The sequence below is a fragment of the Dendropsophus ebraccatus genome, chromosome 8, assembly GCF_027789765.1.
Source record: "Dendropsophus ebraccatus isolate aDenEbr1 chromosome 8, aDenEbr1.pat, whole genome shotgun sequence".
Classification (NCBI taxonomy): domain Eukaryota; kingdom Metazoa; phylum Chordata; class Amphibia; order Anura; family Hylidae; genus Dendropsophus; species Dendropsophus ebraccatus.
Genome location: NC_091461.1, coordinates 92,541,600 through 92,556,912, shown reverse-complemented (window position 1 = coordinate 92,556,912; position 15,313 = coordinate 92,541,600). Strand labels below are relative to the sequence as shown.

The 15,313-nt window shown below is 45.6% G+C and overlaps 1 protein-coding gene across 1 annotated transcript in view; it reads right to left on the bottom strand.

Moving 5' to 3' along the window:
- LOC138800076 (zinc finger protein 850-like) overlaps window positions 1-14,629 on the bottom strand; it is a 48,459-nt gene extending 33,830 nt beyond the window's left edge. The window contains exons 1-9 of the mRNA XM_069981883.1: window positions 14,570-14,629; window positions 10,893-11,030; window positions 10,456-10,641; window positions 8,737-8,860; window positions 8,556-8,653; window positions 8,317-8,428; window positions 5,867-7,502; window positions 1,260-1,332; window positions 547-628 (exon numbers count right to left, since the gene is read on the bottom strand). Coding sequence (XP_069837984.1) covers window positions 547-628; window positions 1,260-1,332; window positions 5,867-7,502; window positions 8,317-8,428; window positions 8,556-8,653; window positions 8,737-8,860; window positions 10,456-10,641; window positions 10,893-10,970 — 2,389 coding nt within the window. The 5' untranslated portion in view covers window positions 10,971-11,030; window positions 14,570-14,629. The remainder of the gene's footprint in view (window positions 1-546; window positions 629-1,259; window positions 1,333-5,866; window positions 7,503-8,316; window positions 8,429-8,555; window positions 8,654-8,736; window positions 8,861-10,455; window positions 10,642-10,892; window positions 11,031-14,569) is intronic.
- Window positions 14,630-15,313: the final 684 nt, after the last annotated feature.

Here is a 15,313-nt window from a genome sequence, read left to right as displayed (position 1 = left end):
TCCTCCCCTCATACCTGTAATGTGCCCGCTACTCCTCCCTTTATACCTGTAATGTGCTGCTACTCCTCCCCTCATACCTGTAATGTGCTGCTACTCCTCCCCTCATACCTGTAATGTGTCCTGTACTCCTCCCCTCATACCTGTAATGTGCTGCTACTCCTCCCTTCATACCTGTAATGTGCCCACTACTCCTCCCCTCATACCTGTAATGTGTCTGCTACTCCTCCCCTCATACCTGTAATGTGCTGCTACTCCTCCCCTCATACCTGTAATGTGTCCTCTACTCCTCCGCTCATACCAGTAATGTGCCCGCTACTCCTCCCTCATACCTGTAATGTGCTTTTATACCCATTTTACTACTCTCTCCTCTCAGTACAGTGTTACTATTCTCTCATACACCCTCCTGTGTGTTCTCTATACATCCACACCATGTAAACTACTACTAGCCGCCTATCTATCCCTGCACTCAGCCCTGCTCTGCTCCTCTCCTACCCTGTAGTGCTGGCGCTCCACCTAGTGGCAGGAAAGTGCAAGCAGATAACTCACCTCTCACAGCGGAGCTAGATGAGAAGCAGCGCCTGATAGATGTGATGAAGTAGGAGTCACGTGTGATATGGCGGTCATGTGACTATTTCCTGACTTCCGGTTCAGTACACGGACTGGATGGGGTTTGTTGCTCCGTGGGGACACTGCGGCTTACAGAGGGGCTAATGGTAGAGTATTATCGGGGCGCAGGAGGGATCCTAGGGTAGGACCGGGCCGGGTGGTCTTGGAGTAGCTGCTAGTGACAGATCTGTGTGCGTCCGCTACTGAATGAGATGCGCCATTTACAGAGACAATTGTAACCCCTGTACATTCACCTTGTTTTGTGCGCCCCCTACTGGCCGGCTCTTTGGCTTCCCTTTCCTGCATGCTTCTATTAAAGGGGTTGTCCAGCGAAAATCTTTTAACTTCAAATCTTAAAAAGTTGCCTTCCAGTACTTATCAGCTGCTGTATGTCGTGCAAGAAATGGTGTGTTTTTTTCAGTCTGGCACAGACTGCTTTCTGCTGCCACCTGTATCTGAGACAGGAACTGTCCAGAGCAGGAGAGGTTTTCTATGGGGATTTGCTACTGCTCTGGACAGTTCCTGGCTCGGACAGAGGTGGCAGCACAGAGCACTGTCAGACTGGAAATAATACACCTCTTCCTGCAGGACATACAGCAGCTGATAAGTACTGGAAAACTTGAGATTTTTAAAATTGAAGTGGGAACCCATACATGATACTCTATGGGCGCCAGAGGGTTGCTCAGGGAACAGTACCACGGGGATGCAGTTGCATCACTTTTTACTCTGGAAAAGCAGGAAAGCCCCTTGAAATTTTCTGTGTACACAAGCCATGTATGCATCTCTATATAAGGCTCACGTTGTAGGCCCATGTTTAAGGATAGGTTCTAGGGCTGGGCGATTAATTTGCCCATAATTTGAAAAACAATTTGATTTTCTTAGAAAATCGTAAATTAGAATTAATTTTTTTTTAAAAAAATTGGGCAATCTCCCTGCAGGAGAAACAGTAGAGCTAAGGCCCGTGTGGTGCGGTCACTAGCAGCCTCCAGCTGGCAATTGGTGAAGCACACTGAGTGAGTCTTGGCCCGAAGCTGCTGCTCTGCCCTGCAGGGGTCACTCCGCTGCTGCTAAGGATGTACAGGATCAGGAAGAGCCCGGACCCATGTTGGCTACAAGGCCCTCCATGAAGACAACATCCTGCTGCCACCCGCCTGGCCATCACCCACCCTGCTCTGCTATTGCTGCACCTGCCGATCCCTGCCACTGGGGACACCGCTGCCACCCTGGCTGAGCTCTGCCGCCGATCACCCTGTGATGTGCAAAATTCAAATACTCACCACTCCTGCCTCTCTCCTCACCGCCAGGGACACTGCTGTCAGGAGTCAGGGTACAACTTTCCAGGCCCCCGGCACTGCTACCAACAGCACCTGCTGTGGGGGATACCACCGCCAACCTGCAGGGTAGTCAAAGTATACCTTTCTATCTATAGTCGCAGGTCTATATACAGCTCCAGGGCTGGCACAGTGTGTATAAAGGAGAAATCCCCAGTATATAGAGTCAGTATATACTGTGGTAGTGCAGTGTCTGTATACACTGTGCCAGCCCTGGTGCTGCGTATAGCCCTGCTGCATTGGCACAGTATATACAGTCTGTATACTGTAGCAGTTTCCTCCATGTACACACACAGTCCTGGTGCTGTGTATACAGACTTTGCACTGCCACAGTATACAGACACTGACAGCTCACGTCTATTTGCCTCTGAGGCTGCATTCACACATCCATAGATTTTTGCAGCCCTATGGATGGTGAATGCCTGTCCTGGATTGTTTCTTGGTCTGGTGCTATAATCTCCGCAGCTCTGTCAGTACAGTGCCGCAGAGATATATATATATATATATATATATATATATATATATATATTACTGTCTGTAGGTCTGCAAAATCTATGGACGTGTGAATGCAGCCTAAGGGGTGGGGAAGGGTTACTGCAGTAAAGATTAGGGATAGGTACGGATAGAGTTTAGCCAAAAAAAATGGGATTAAATCGAGAATTGTCCATAATGTTAAAAAAAAAATTAAGGGTTTTATTTTTTGATCATATCGCCCAGCTGTACTAGGTTTACTTTTCCGGTGAGGCTCCAGAGAGTCTATTTAATCCCACAGAATAGCGCTAGATGATCCTTTCACTAACGGACACTTACTGATGTAGGCAGATACCCGAGCGATCCCCTAAACTTCAACAGGGTCCGTCAAGTTTCCATGTGGTGTCCATTTGATTTGTAGGATTTGGGTGGACTAAAAATTGCAGTTTGCAGGATTTTTCTGTCCCCTCCTTCAAAGAAAATGGAACATCTGATTGAGCCTACGAAGTGTGAACCCAGGCCAAACTATATGGCCTTTTATAATGAGTCTGAGGGAATAGTGAAGACTGCAGAACCTCAGGGAGGATCATACCTCTCCCCTGACACATGGAGCAACCAGCAGTTGTTTGGTCAAGCTGGCACCCTCTCTGCCCCCAGTTTTTATTGCATTTGGGGGACATGTTCCACTTTTGGGGATATATCCAGTTGTCTAGGCACTCGTATACCTGCAGCAGTGGTGTATTAGACAATGAAAGCCTAGGGGCACCCTGTCATTGCTGCTGATGGTAGTCTGACAAAGTGAGCCCCCTTCACTTTACTCACACCCTTATGTGCTAAGGTAACCATTGAGCATGAAATTAGGACGGGAAAGCAACCTGTAATGTGGGATGTCTGCTTTCATGACAATTGTGACAATACTGTTTTTGTATTTTACACTTGCAAAATAAAATCTTTTTTAATGGGAAAAAAAGTATTTTTACATTTTTAGTCCAACTAGGTGTGTTCTATAAGTCTGTATTGTGCCACAGTGGGAGGGCTGGGAGTGTGCACAGCCCAAGGCCCAGGGTACATTTAATCCACCTTTACTCCAGTCCTCAAGGCTCACCCACAGGTCATGAGATATCCCAAATTCTCTAAACCTGACCTGTTGGTGGGCCATGGGGACTGGAGTTAGGGAACTTAGAGAAGCGCACTCCCGCTTCACTCTCCGCCCGTCCCATAGACTTCATTCTATAGGCATTCTTCGGGAAGACAGCAGAATCCGCCTGACCATAGAATGAAGTCTATGGAATCGGCGGAGAGTGAAACGGGAGCGTGCTGGGATGAGCGGAGGAATCCACAGGGAGTTTTCAGTGAGAATTCCGTAGAGAATTCCTAACAATTCATTCAATACTTGTTGTTATCTATTCAGTCTCTTCTTCACTGTTCTCAGCTGCTGCTTTCTGCTGAAGACATAAAAATCTGTGTATGAGCTTTTCTCTCTGTCTCCCCCCTCCATTGTGAGACAGCTAATGTAAACAAGTCCTTGGCAGGCTTTATCTGCAACTTTGTAGCTTCTTTGTAATGCTGAGAGGGTTATTCTGAGGTGAAGTTGCTGATGAACTGTGATTAATCCTCCCAGCATTACAAAGTTGCTACTTTTTTTTTTTACATTAGACGTCTCAGAAGGGAGGGTGGAAGAAGGGAAGACTGATTAGATAATAACAAGTATGGAAGGAATTGTTAGTCTCACCATGGGCAGCAACATATCAAGAGTTAGGGTCCTATTACACCGGCCGGTTCCGCTGAATCGATCGGCGCCGGCACGGGGAAGCCGGTGCCGCGGTCCGTTTTTCGGACCGCCGCCCAGTTCCCGTGCACGGCGCCGGTCAATTCAGCGGAACCAGCCGGTGCTGAAGCACTGGAGGTCGGCCGGGCCGCTCCCAGTGGGAGGGAATTCCCTCCCCTGTATGACGCGGCTCTATTCATTCTAAGCGAGCCGTGTCATACAGGGGAGGGAATTCCCTCCCACTGGGGGCAGCCCGGCCGACCTCCAGTGCTTCAGCACTGGCCAGTACCGCTGGATCGAACGGTGCCATGCATGGGAACCGGGTGGCGTTCCGAAAAACGGACCGCGGCACCGACTTCCCCGTGCCGGCGCCGATCGATCCGTGGGTTCAGGTTAAAGAGGATGTACCGGGTGGTACATCCTCTTTAAGGTATCAGGTGTTTGGGCGATCGCCAGCTGTCGGCCATGCATCACTATTATAGGTAGCGATGCGTGGTTGGCACCCGGGGATTTTAGGTCCAAACCTAAACCAACGATTAGCCGATGATCGTTGTCATTGGCTGATCATTGTCTCTATTACACGGAGCGCTAATCGGCCCAATACGGCCAATTATCGCTCTGTGTAATAGGGCCATTATCAGTGCAATACCCCTTTAGGGTGTGTTTACACGTACAGGATCTGCAGCAGATCTGATGTTGTGTTCAGTTATTTAGATCAAATCTGCTGCGCATCTGCAGCAGAAAATCCGCTGCAGATAGAAATCCTTCCAGTGTTTGTTTTTATAGAACATAGGCACTCATCTTATTCTATTATAGTAGGAATGTATAAAGGGTAAATCTTCAGGTTGAGGTCTCTCTTATGTCGGCGAGTCTACCCCCTGCAGGGTATAATAGGCTACGGCTGATCACTTGTCAGTATACTGTGATTTTTTCATAACAGAAAACATCTGTCATTTTTCACACGCTTAGTTACAGAACCAAGTGAAGCACATTTTTCATCGAATTTTTGTGATTACTAAAATACTCAAAAGTTTGATGAGATTTTATTCACCTCTTACACAAAGTTTAAATATGTGCAATTCTGGATTTTTTCACTGCTTAGTGTTCTGATTATAATCTGTATAGCACTACAGGACACATCAGTCCCTGTCCCCAGTGGGGCTCAAAATCTAGTTCCTATATCTTTTATACACATGGGGAGAGATTTATCAAACATGGTGTAAAGTGTAACTGGCTCAGTTGCCCCTAGCAACCAATCAGATTCCACCTTTCATTTTCAAAAGAGTCTGTGAGGAATGAAAAGTGGAATCTGATTGGTTGCTAGGGGCACCTGAGCCAGTTTTACTTTACACCATGTATAATAAATCTCCCCCATGGTGTGGTCAGTTTCATAAGGTGCCAGCAGGAAAGCCACACATAAAAAACAAACTCCATATAGATGACCAAGGAATCCAATGTTACAATGCAACAGTGATCATAAGATCAGGATCACACAGTGATTCTTGGTCATGGGACCACAAACCACTGCTTCATGCAACTCTGTCACTTTATTCAAATGAATGGAGTTACATTGCGAGTTACGTGGCCACAATTGCAAAAAAATCCATAGCGACCACATTGAGTAGTGGAGTTGCATGACCAAGCAGCACAAGCAGGTATCGCCATGTAGCCCTTGCCTAACACTATCTACTCTTTAAATAAGGTGGGGTTTGCTATTTCCCCAGCTTTAAGAGTAAAGATTTGTTTCCGTACTGTCATGGAAGCTATGTTAGTGTGAGTTTCCTGATGTTTAACTAGATTCTTCTTTTGTTTGAAACGCCTCCCACACACAGGGCACTGAAATGGCTCCTCTCCAGTGTGGATTCTGAAATGTGTCACAAGGTTTGATTTATTTGTGAAACATCTCCCACATTCAGAACAAGAAAAGGGCTTTTCCCCTGTGTGCACCCTCCGGTGTTTAGCAAGGTTTGAGCTTGCTGCAAAACATTTTCCGCACTCAGAACAGGTCACAGGGTTCTCGACTCTATGAGATATCTCATGTTGAAAAAGTGCAGATTTCTCGCTAAAACACTCTCCACATTCTGTACAGAGGAAGGACTTCTCATCTGTGTGAATTTTTTGATGCCTAGCTAAATCTGCCTTCAGTTTAAAACATTTACCACATTCAGAACATGGAAATGGCTTATCATTGGTGTGAGTTCTCAAGTGTCGTATGAGACCTGATTTGTTGGTAAATGTTTTGTCACACTGAGCACAAGGAAACATCTTTAGACCACTGTGACTCATCTTGTGTTCATAAAGAGTGGATTTATGGCTGAAAGTCTTACTACATTCTGAACAAGAAAATGGCCGTTCTCCCGTGTGCATTCTCTGATGTTCTGTGAGACTAGTCCTTTTTGAGAACCCCTTCCCACATTCAGAACAAGAGAAAGGCTTCTCCCCAGTGTGACTTCGTTGATGATCAACAAGGTTTGATCTCTGTCGAAAACGTTTTCCACACTCTACACATGAGAATGGCTTCTCACCCGTGTGGATTCTCTGATGGCTTATAAAAGTTGACTTAAATGTAAAGCATTTTCCACATTCGGAACATGAAAATGGTTTGCTGCCGGTGTGGTTCCGCTGATGCTCCACAAGTCCTGATTTATAGGCAAAGCACTTTCCACATTCTGGACACTTAAATGGCTTCACTCCTGTGTGAATTCTCTGATGCTCTACAAGGGCAGATTTATGTGTAAAGTATTTCCCACACTCCAAACATTGGAATGGCTTCTCCCCAGTGTGGATTCTCTGATGCTGATTTAGCGTTGATTTATGTGAAAAACATTTGTCACAATATAAACATGAAAATGGCTTCTCCCCTGTGTGTATTCTCTGATGTTCAGTCAGAGAAGATTTAACTGAGAAAAATTTCCCACAATCAGAACAGTGAAATGGTTTCACCCCCTCGTGAGTTTTCTTATGTTCAGTAAGCGTCCACCTTCGTGTAAAACACTTCCCACACTGAGGACATGAGAATGGCTTCTCTCCTGTGTGAATCTTCTGGTGATCAACAAGAGAGGATTTATGGGAAAAATGTTTCCCACAATGCAGACATGAAAATGTTTTAGCACTTTCCTGGGATGAACTGTGCGTTTTAACCTCAGGTTTACCAGAACAGTAATCGTCTTGTTCAGTGGAAATTATTTGTTCCCCGTAAAGTAAAAGATGTATATCTGGGATATTGTAGTTTTCAGGTGAGACATGTTGTACGATATCTGGTTCTCCTAGTTCACGACTGTGATTTAAGTGTGAACAGTCATCAGGGATGTCCCTGCTTTTTCCATCTGTAGGGCACAAGCATACAGTGTTTGTTAATAAATAAGCCTGTATTTACAATGTAATCAAGCTTAGGTACTTTTTCGTAGGCAGGAAGTCCGGCCAGTTTTACAATCCGGCAGGGGGGAATTTGATATTGAGTACGAACTTACCTCTCCCCTTCCCTTGCCCGCAGTGGGACCAGTTTTGGGACCCCCACCAGAAGGCATTTTACCCCAAGTTGTGACAATGTCACGACTCGGGAGGGGGAAATGCCTGTCCCAGCTAATGGAGTGGCCGCTCAGCTAATCAGTGACTGGAGCGGCATCCCGCCCCAATCATTGACTAGCTGAGCGGGCAGTCCATCAGCTGGGTTGTGACGTGTGCAGCTCCAGAGATCCCAAAGCCCAGCAGGGGTCCCTAGACTGGTCCTGCCGCTCAATGTGGCCCGGGGAGAGGTAAGTTTGAACTCGTTATCAAACTCCTCCCTGCCGGATTTTAAAAATGCCTGGACTTCTCCTTTAATTTTAAATTGATCATTCACCTTTAATTCACTGCTCAAATCCATCTTGAAAAATTAGATAGATTACCACATCACTGAGAGATCGGTTACATGCTGCCTAATAAAATTAATGGAGCTGGAGGGAAGGGAGGAGGGGAAGCAGAAAAGAAAACTTGTAAAAAAAATGCTAAATAATAATCATATAATGGCCAGAAACACTGCTAGTCCTCATGTACACCAACAACAGCTTATTGTGAAAAAGTCATGTAAAACGACAAGAATGCTTTTAATCTCACAGCCATTTACACATTTCTTATTGTTATAATTAATATTGTTATTACTTGGATCGACTTCTGTCAGAGTTTCCTCCAGTTTGCACTGCTGATCCCCCCAGTCATATGTCTCCTCTTCTTCCGCTATAATCTCAGTTTTAACACCAACTGAAAAGTCATCCTAAATGTAAAAGAACAGCAGTATTATATTTTTTTTGTGTAGTTTTATATTGTTGAGAAAAGGACGATACAGAAGAACATCAATCTATACAAATCAGAAGGGAAGGATTGGCTTTATTTCCACCTACATGATCATCCTGTGCAACACTGTGGGTTAGCACTGGTGAAGTCTGCAGAGAAAGGGAACTGGGACATCTCTCTGGTGTATTTCTGCTATAAGACCTGTCTGTAGGAAACAGTGACTGAATATAATAATAATATAGGGTTATATATGTTTTATCAGAAGACTTATGTAGTTACTATTCTTACCCAATGAGATTGGAGTTTGGTGATTTTCCATGATGACACCCTTGTAAAGATCTGTGTGTCTTTCTAAATATCCCCACTCCTCCATAGAGAAACAGACAATGATGTCTTCATATCTTATAAGAACCTGAAATGCACAATGATATGGTCATTATCCAGACCCCTCGCATGGTGTTACTTAAAGGGGTACTCCAGCGAGGGGGGCACTTTTTTTGCTGGGACCGGTTCTAGCGGTGGGTCCCGCATCGTGGCGCTCCGGTGCCCGGCCGCTTCTGGGTGTCTGTCGCGGGCCAAGACGTGACGTCTCAGGTCCGCTCAGCCACTCTGTGACAGAGGCGGGATCTGAGCGGACTTGAAATGGATCCCGCCTCCTTCACTGAGTGGCTGAGCGGACCTGAGATGTCACTTCTCGGGCCCGCGTCAGGACCTGTCCCAGCAAAACAGTGCCCCCCCCCCCCGCTGGAGTACCCCTTTAAAGCGACTCTGTACCCACAATCTGCCCACCCCAAACCACTTGTACAGAGTCGCTTTAATAATCTTAACTGACTACCCTAAGTAAAATAACCTGACAGGCAGAGGAAGGGGTGACTGGAGTGATCCCACCAATGTCGATCATTTAGCCTTACGAATACCACAATCAACAGTGATCACTGCATTTAAATAGCTAAATGACGAGTGCCACACCTTTCCGTGTCCAATGGGCTCCATAAATGGAGAAAAAATAAAAAGGTACAGGGAGGAGGAATAGAGAAATTGAGGGTTTTTTTAAAGTTGAGATCTGACCACAGAAGCCCCTACAGGTCCAGAGCGCTTGATTCATGCTCCATAGGGCAGTCGCACTTTTCAGATTTCAATATTCATCATCTCTATAGAGAAATAAATGCAGTGCTAACCACATTGTGCGCTCCCTTCATTCTGGGAATAATTTTGTCCCCCAACCTCAGGATCCCAGCAATTGGACAAAGGATGCCCAGGGGCAAGGAGGTAAAAAAAAAAAAAAAGTTTAAAGGAAACAAATAAGGGAAAGGGATGGATTACAAATAATGATCTATTCCAATAAAAAGATGAGAGAACCCCTTTAGAGTGAGTTCACGCATACTGGAATCCCAGCGCATTTCACGCTGCGAGTTCCACAGCAAAATCCGCTGTGATTCTCGGTCAGTTTGTGCGAGTATGGAAAGCACCATCCCCCTTAACCCGCTGCGGCTCAGTGAACACTTTACCTGTCCATGCTCCAGCCTGCTTCTATGGCTCCCTGGTGTCCCGCCGCACCCACTGATTGGCTAAGCGGGACATCTGGGAGTCGGCAGCCACAAAAGCAAGCTGAAACGCGGACGGGTTATGTACTTACCAGGCAGCAGTGGGTTAAGGGGGACAGGGTTTACATGCTCGCAGTGGAATGAAAAACCTGCTGTGGGTATTTAAACCCATAAAAACTGACAGTACATGGAATCGAAGTGGATTTCACAGAGTTAAATCCGCTGTGATTCCGTTATGTTTGAAGCTACCCTTAAAGAGAACCTGTTACCAGTCCTACTTGTATTCCCCATGAAACAACAATTTGGGAAACTCTTTTCTTATACCTCTGTGACATCTTCCTCCAGTATTCTTACTAGAAAATCTTTGACTCAATAAGAAGTTGGTTATTGAGTTATACATATCTAGTAAGAATAACAGAGAAATTAATTATTTCATTATATTTATGATTATTTCAACACTCGCCTCTCCAGTCAGAAGATGAATGATCTGGTTGGTAAGGTCTAGGATCTTGTGTTCATTGCTTTTCTCATGTAGCAGGAAGAAAGGTGATGGGGCCATGCTAGGGCAGTCAGGCTTGCCCAGTTTTCTTAAGACTTGGTGGCAGCTGGGAGTATCTTGATGACCAAAGTTCCGTAAAGGTCCATAGTCCTATGTAAAGCAGCAAACAATGAGAAATACACATTACTTTTTTCCAATATGGAAGCAGAGAGCACTGTGCCAGACTGGAAAGAATACACCACTTCCTGCAGGACATACAACAGTACTAGAATATTTGAGTTTTTTTTTAATACAAGTAAATTACAAATCTCTGGCACCAGTTGATTTGAAAGGAAAACATTTTGGGGTGAACTACCCCTTTAATTGTGACTTTAGTCATGCAAGATTGCAGATTGCATTACCTCCCCAGTCAACAGATAGACGATCTCCAGGGTCAAACTTAGTATCTTTTCATTCAGCTTGTTGCTTTTTCTGTCCATCCTTGATCAGTCATGGAATTATTTCAAGAAGATGGGCCATAAGGAGCCAAACCGATCCTTCTGTTGTAATGAGGAAATGAATTTAAAACTCTTCATGTGCCCTTTGAGGAATGAATATAATATTTAAGCAGTCTGGCAATGCAGGAGGGGAATATACTATGGAAAGTATTAAATCCCTATTACACGGAAAGATTATCGCATGAAAAATCGTTAAATGATTTTAATTTACACGATCGTGTTTCCGTGCGTGTGCAGGCAACGATTAAGAAACGACTACTGAAAATTTGTTTGTATGCAGTTGATCGCATCTTTTGAGCTGACAATAAAATCATCATTAATCGTTCGCTAATCATTCACAAATCTTTTGTTTCGTTCAGTTCGTTCGTCATTACGGCTGTTGTATACTAGAGTATATAAACAATCGTAATAACGATCACCATTGCGATCCCAACTTATAGCTATCCTTCCATGTATAATTTTGAACCATTTCAGGTCACTCCCTAGAGGGCTTGTTTGCGAACGTTTATCATTAATCGCTTGAAACAAAAAAAAAAAAAATCACTTTGTGTAATTAGAGCGTTAATGAGATCCTGTACTTATTGTCTTGATTAGTCATAGTCACCTGTCTTAGTGCCCATGCAGAGCCAAGTCCTGCTCCTGGACCCCACCGCCTGTCTTCTGAGCTCCCTGCCAGCTACTTCACGACCCGGATGACTCAAGCCTCGCTCAGCCAGTCAGTGATTGGGGCAGGACACTGCTGCAGTCACCGATTGGCTAAGCGGGCTAAATTCCATCAGTCTGCGGCGTGGAACACGGGTTGTGATGTACCCAGAACCGTGGAGAAGATGACTTCTGTCGGGGTTCGGGTGCTCCGTGGTGCGGGCACTGGAAGCAGTAAGCATAGGGCCCCCCCCCCCCCAATGTTTTTCTACTTCTCCTTTAAGGTGACTGTACCACCAGGCCCAGGCAGAAGCACTGGAGGCGGGCCGACCCACCCTTAGTGGGAGGAAACCCTAACCCCTCTATGATAGGGTTTCATTGATTCTAATGGAGTCACGTCATGGAGGGGCTGGAGTTTTTTCACCACTAAGGGTGGGTCGGCCCGCCTCCAGTGCTTCAGCCTGGGCCTGGTGGTACAGTCACTTTAAATAGGCTGAAGGCTCAGTCAGAAATCTGAAGAGCCAATTTTACAGGTATAACACACCTATCACCTGCTGGTCACCCCCATCATTGACATGACTTCTGACATGTCCTCAGGCATATAAAAACTGATCGCACCAGGTCTCAGGAGTGAGATCCACTGCAATCAGTAATGTTTAAATATTTAGCATGTCCCATAACGTGTAAAAAAAACTGTGACTTTTTTTTTCCCAATTTCACCCCATTAAAATGTGTTTTTATATTTTCTTTTGCAGTACATTATTGCTGAAATAAAGGGAGCCATTATAAAGTACAAACTGTTCCGCATATGGCTATGTCTATGGAAAAATAAAGAAGTTGTGAGTCTCAAAGGGATACTCCAGCGAAAATCTTTTTCTTTGAAATCAACTGGTTTCAGAAAATTATATAGATTTGTTATTTACTTCTATTTAAAAATATCAAGTCTTCCAGTACTTATCAGCTGGTGTATGTCCTGCAGGAAGTGGTGTTCTCTTTTCAGTGTGACACAGTGCTCTCTACTGACATCTTTGTTCCAGACAGGAACTATCCAGAGCAGGAGAGGTTTTCTATGGGGATCTGCACAGTTCCTGTCTGGGACAGAGGTGGCAGCAGAGAGCACTGTGTCAGAATGAAAAGAAAACACTACCTCCTGCAGGACATACAGCAGTTGATAAGTATGGGAAAACTTGAGATTTTTTAATAGAAGTAAATTATGAATCTATATAACTTTCTGAAACCAGTTGATCTGAAAAAAAACAAACAATTTTTTACCGGATCACTCCTTTAACCCCTTAACGACATAGGGAGTTTAGAGGGGGGCCGCGCGGTGACCCCGCTCTGAACCGCGGCGGTCCCGGGTGCCGCTTGTAGCCCGGGACCGCAGGTATTAGCGGGCACGGTCCGATCGCCGTGCCCGCTAATACAGTAATCAGATGCAGCTGTCAAACAAGACAGCTGCATCCGATTACCGGATGCAGCGTCATCCCTGGTGTCTAGTGGGGAGATCGCTCCTCCGGGATGTTATCCCGGAGGAGCGATTTCCGTAACTGAAGCCGGCCGGGGACTGCTTCAAGATGGCGCCGTCGCCGGCTCGGCACTTGTTTACTTCCGGCTGCAGCAGCCGGAAGTAAACGAGTGCCTATCTCATGGATCTCTGCAGCATATCTATGCTGCAGAGATCTCAATGAGAAATCAGTGCACTTATACTAGAAGTCCCCCAGGACGGCTTCTAGTATAAGTGTAAAAGTAAAAAAAAAAGTATTGTTATTAGTAAAAAGCCCCCTCCCCTAATAAAAGTCTGAATCACCCCCCTTTTCCCAGGTTATAAATAAAAGTAAACAAATAAATAAATAAACATGTTTGGTATCGCCGCGTGCGTAATGGCCCGAACTATTAATTAATCACATTCCTGATCTCACACGGTAAACGGCGTCAGCGCAAAAAAATCCCAAAGTGCAAAATTGCGCATTTTTGGTCGCATCAAATCCAGAAAAAGTGTAATAAAAAGCGATCAAAAAGTCGTATATGCGCAATCAAGGTACCGATAGAAAGAACATATCATGGTGCAAAAAATGACACCTCACACAGCCCCATAGACCAAAGGATAAAAGTGCTATAAGCCTGGGAATGGAGCAATTTTAAGAGACATATATTTGTTGACAATGGTTTGAATTTTTTACAGGCCACCAGATACAATATAAGTTATACATGTTATATATCGTTTTAATCGTAACGACATGAGGAACATATATAACAAGTCAGTTTTACCCCAGGGCGAATGGCGTAAAAGCATATTTCCCCCAAATAAACAAAATGCGTTTTTTTTTTTAAATTTCACCACACATTTATTTTTTTTCTGGATTCGCAGTGTACTTATGCAAAAATTCAGCCTGTTATTGCAAAGTACAATTAGTGACGCAAAAAATAAGGGCTCATGTGGGTTTCTAGGTGGAAAAATACAAGTGCTATGGCCTTTTAAGCACAAGGAGGAAAAAACGAAAATGCAAAAATCGAAATTGTCCCGGTCCTGGGTTAAAAGGCAGAAAAATGAAGATTGCAGAGGCAGCGAAGGGTTAATAGGAATCTGTTCCTGCTGACAGCTCCATACAGAGGTTGGGGAGTGGGGTGTAACAGCTGATGCAGCACCTCTCCACTATAAATGACAGAATCCTATCAAGCTGGAGCTGTCAGTCACAGCTAAGGGGCGGGGCTGGGGAAGCTCTCCATACGGGCGCACTGTGCAGCTTTGGAGAAGAGGCCGCCCCCTGGGCACCTGGCACATCTGGGACTATCAGACACTGCTGATCATACAGGCCATGTACAGGAGATAGGAGTCCAGGATACAGGGGCCACAAGTCACATGCACAGCGGAATACACGGACACACAACCATCACCAGACTCATGACTTCCGCCTGCAATAACATCTAAGCTAAATTACCTCTTCCAAAAGACACTGAGGTCCTACACCTGGTCACCTGACAGGAAACCCAGTGGGTGGAGCAAAGCGCAGAAACACTGATCACATGACATCCAGAAGGGGCGGGGTTGTGTTGAGCTTACAAGCAAGAAGCAGTGAGTTACTGCTCTATTCTCTTGTGTATAAGGGAAGCTCCAATATCCACAGTAACAGGAGAGGACTGGTGTGTGTGGGGTCTGTATACAGGGGGAGAGAACTGGTGTGAGGGGTCTGTATACAGGGGGAGAGGACTGGTGTGTGTGTGTGTGTGTGTGTGTGGGGGGGGGGGGTCTGTATACAGGGGAGAGGACTGGTGTGTGGGGGGTCTGTATACAGTGGGAGAGGACTGGTGTGTGTGGGGGGGGGTCTGTATACAGGGGGAGAGGACTGGTGTGTGTGGGGTCTGTATACAGGGGGAGAGGACTGGTGTGTGGGGGGTCTGTATACAGTGGGAGAGGACTGGTGTGTGTGTGTGGGGGGGTCTGTATACAGGGGGAGAGGACTGGTGTGTGTGGGGTCTGTATACAGTGGGAGAGGACTGGTGTGTGTGGGGGGGGGGGTCTGTATACAGGGGGAGACGACTGGTGTGTGGGGGGTCTGTATACAGGGGGAGAGGACTGGTGTGTGGGGGGTCTGTATACAGGGGAGAGGACTGGTGTGTGGGGGGTCTGTATACAGGGGAGAGGACTGGTGTGTGGGGGGTCTGTATACAGGAGGAGAGGACTG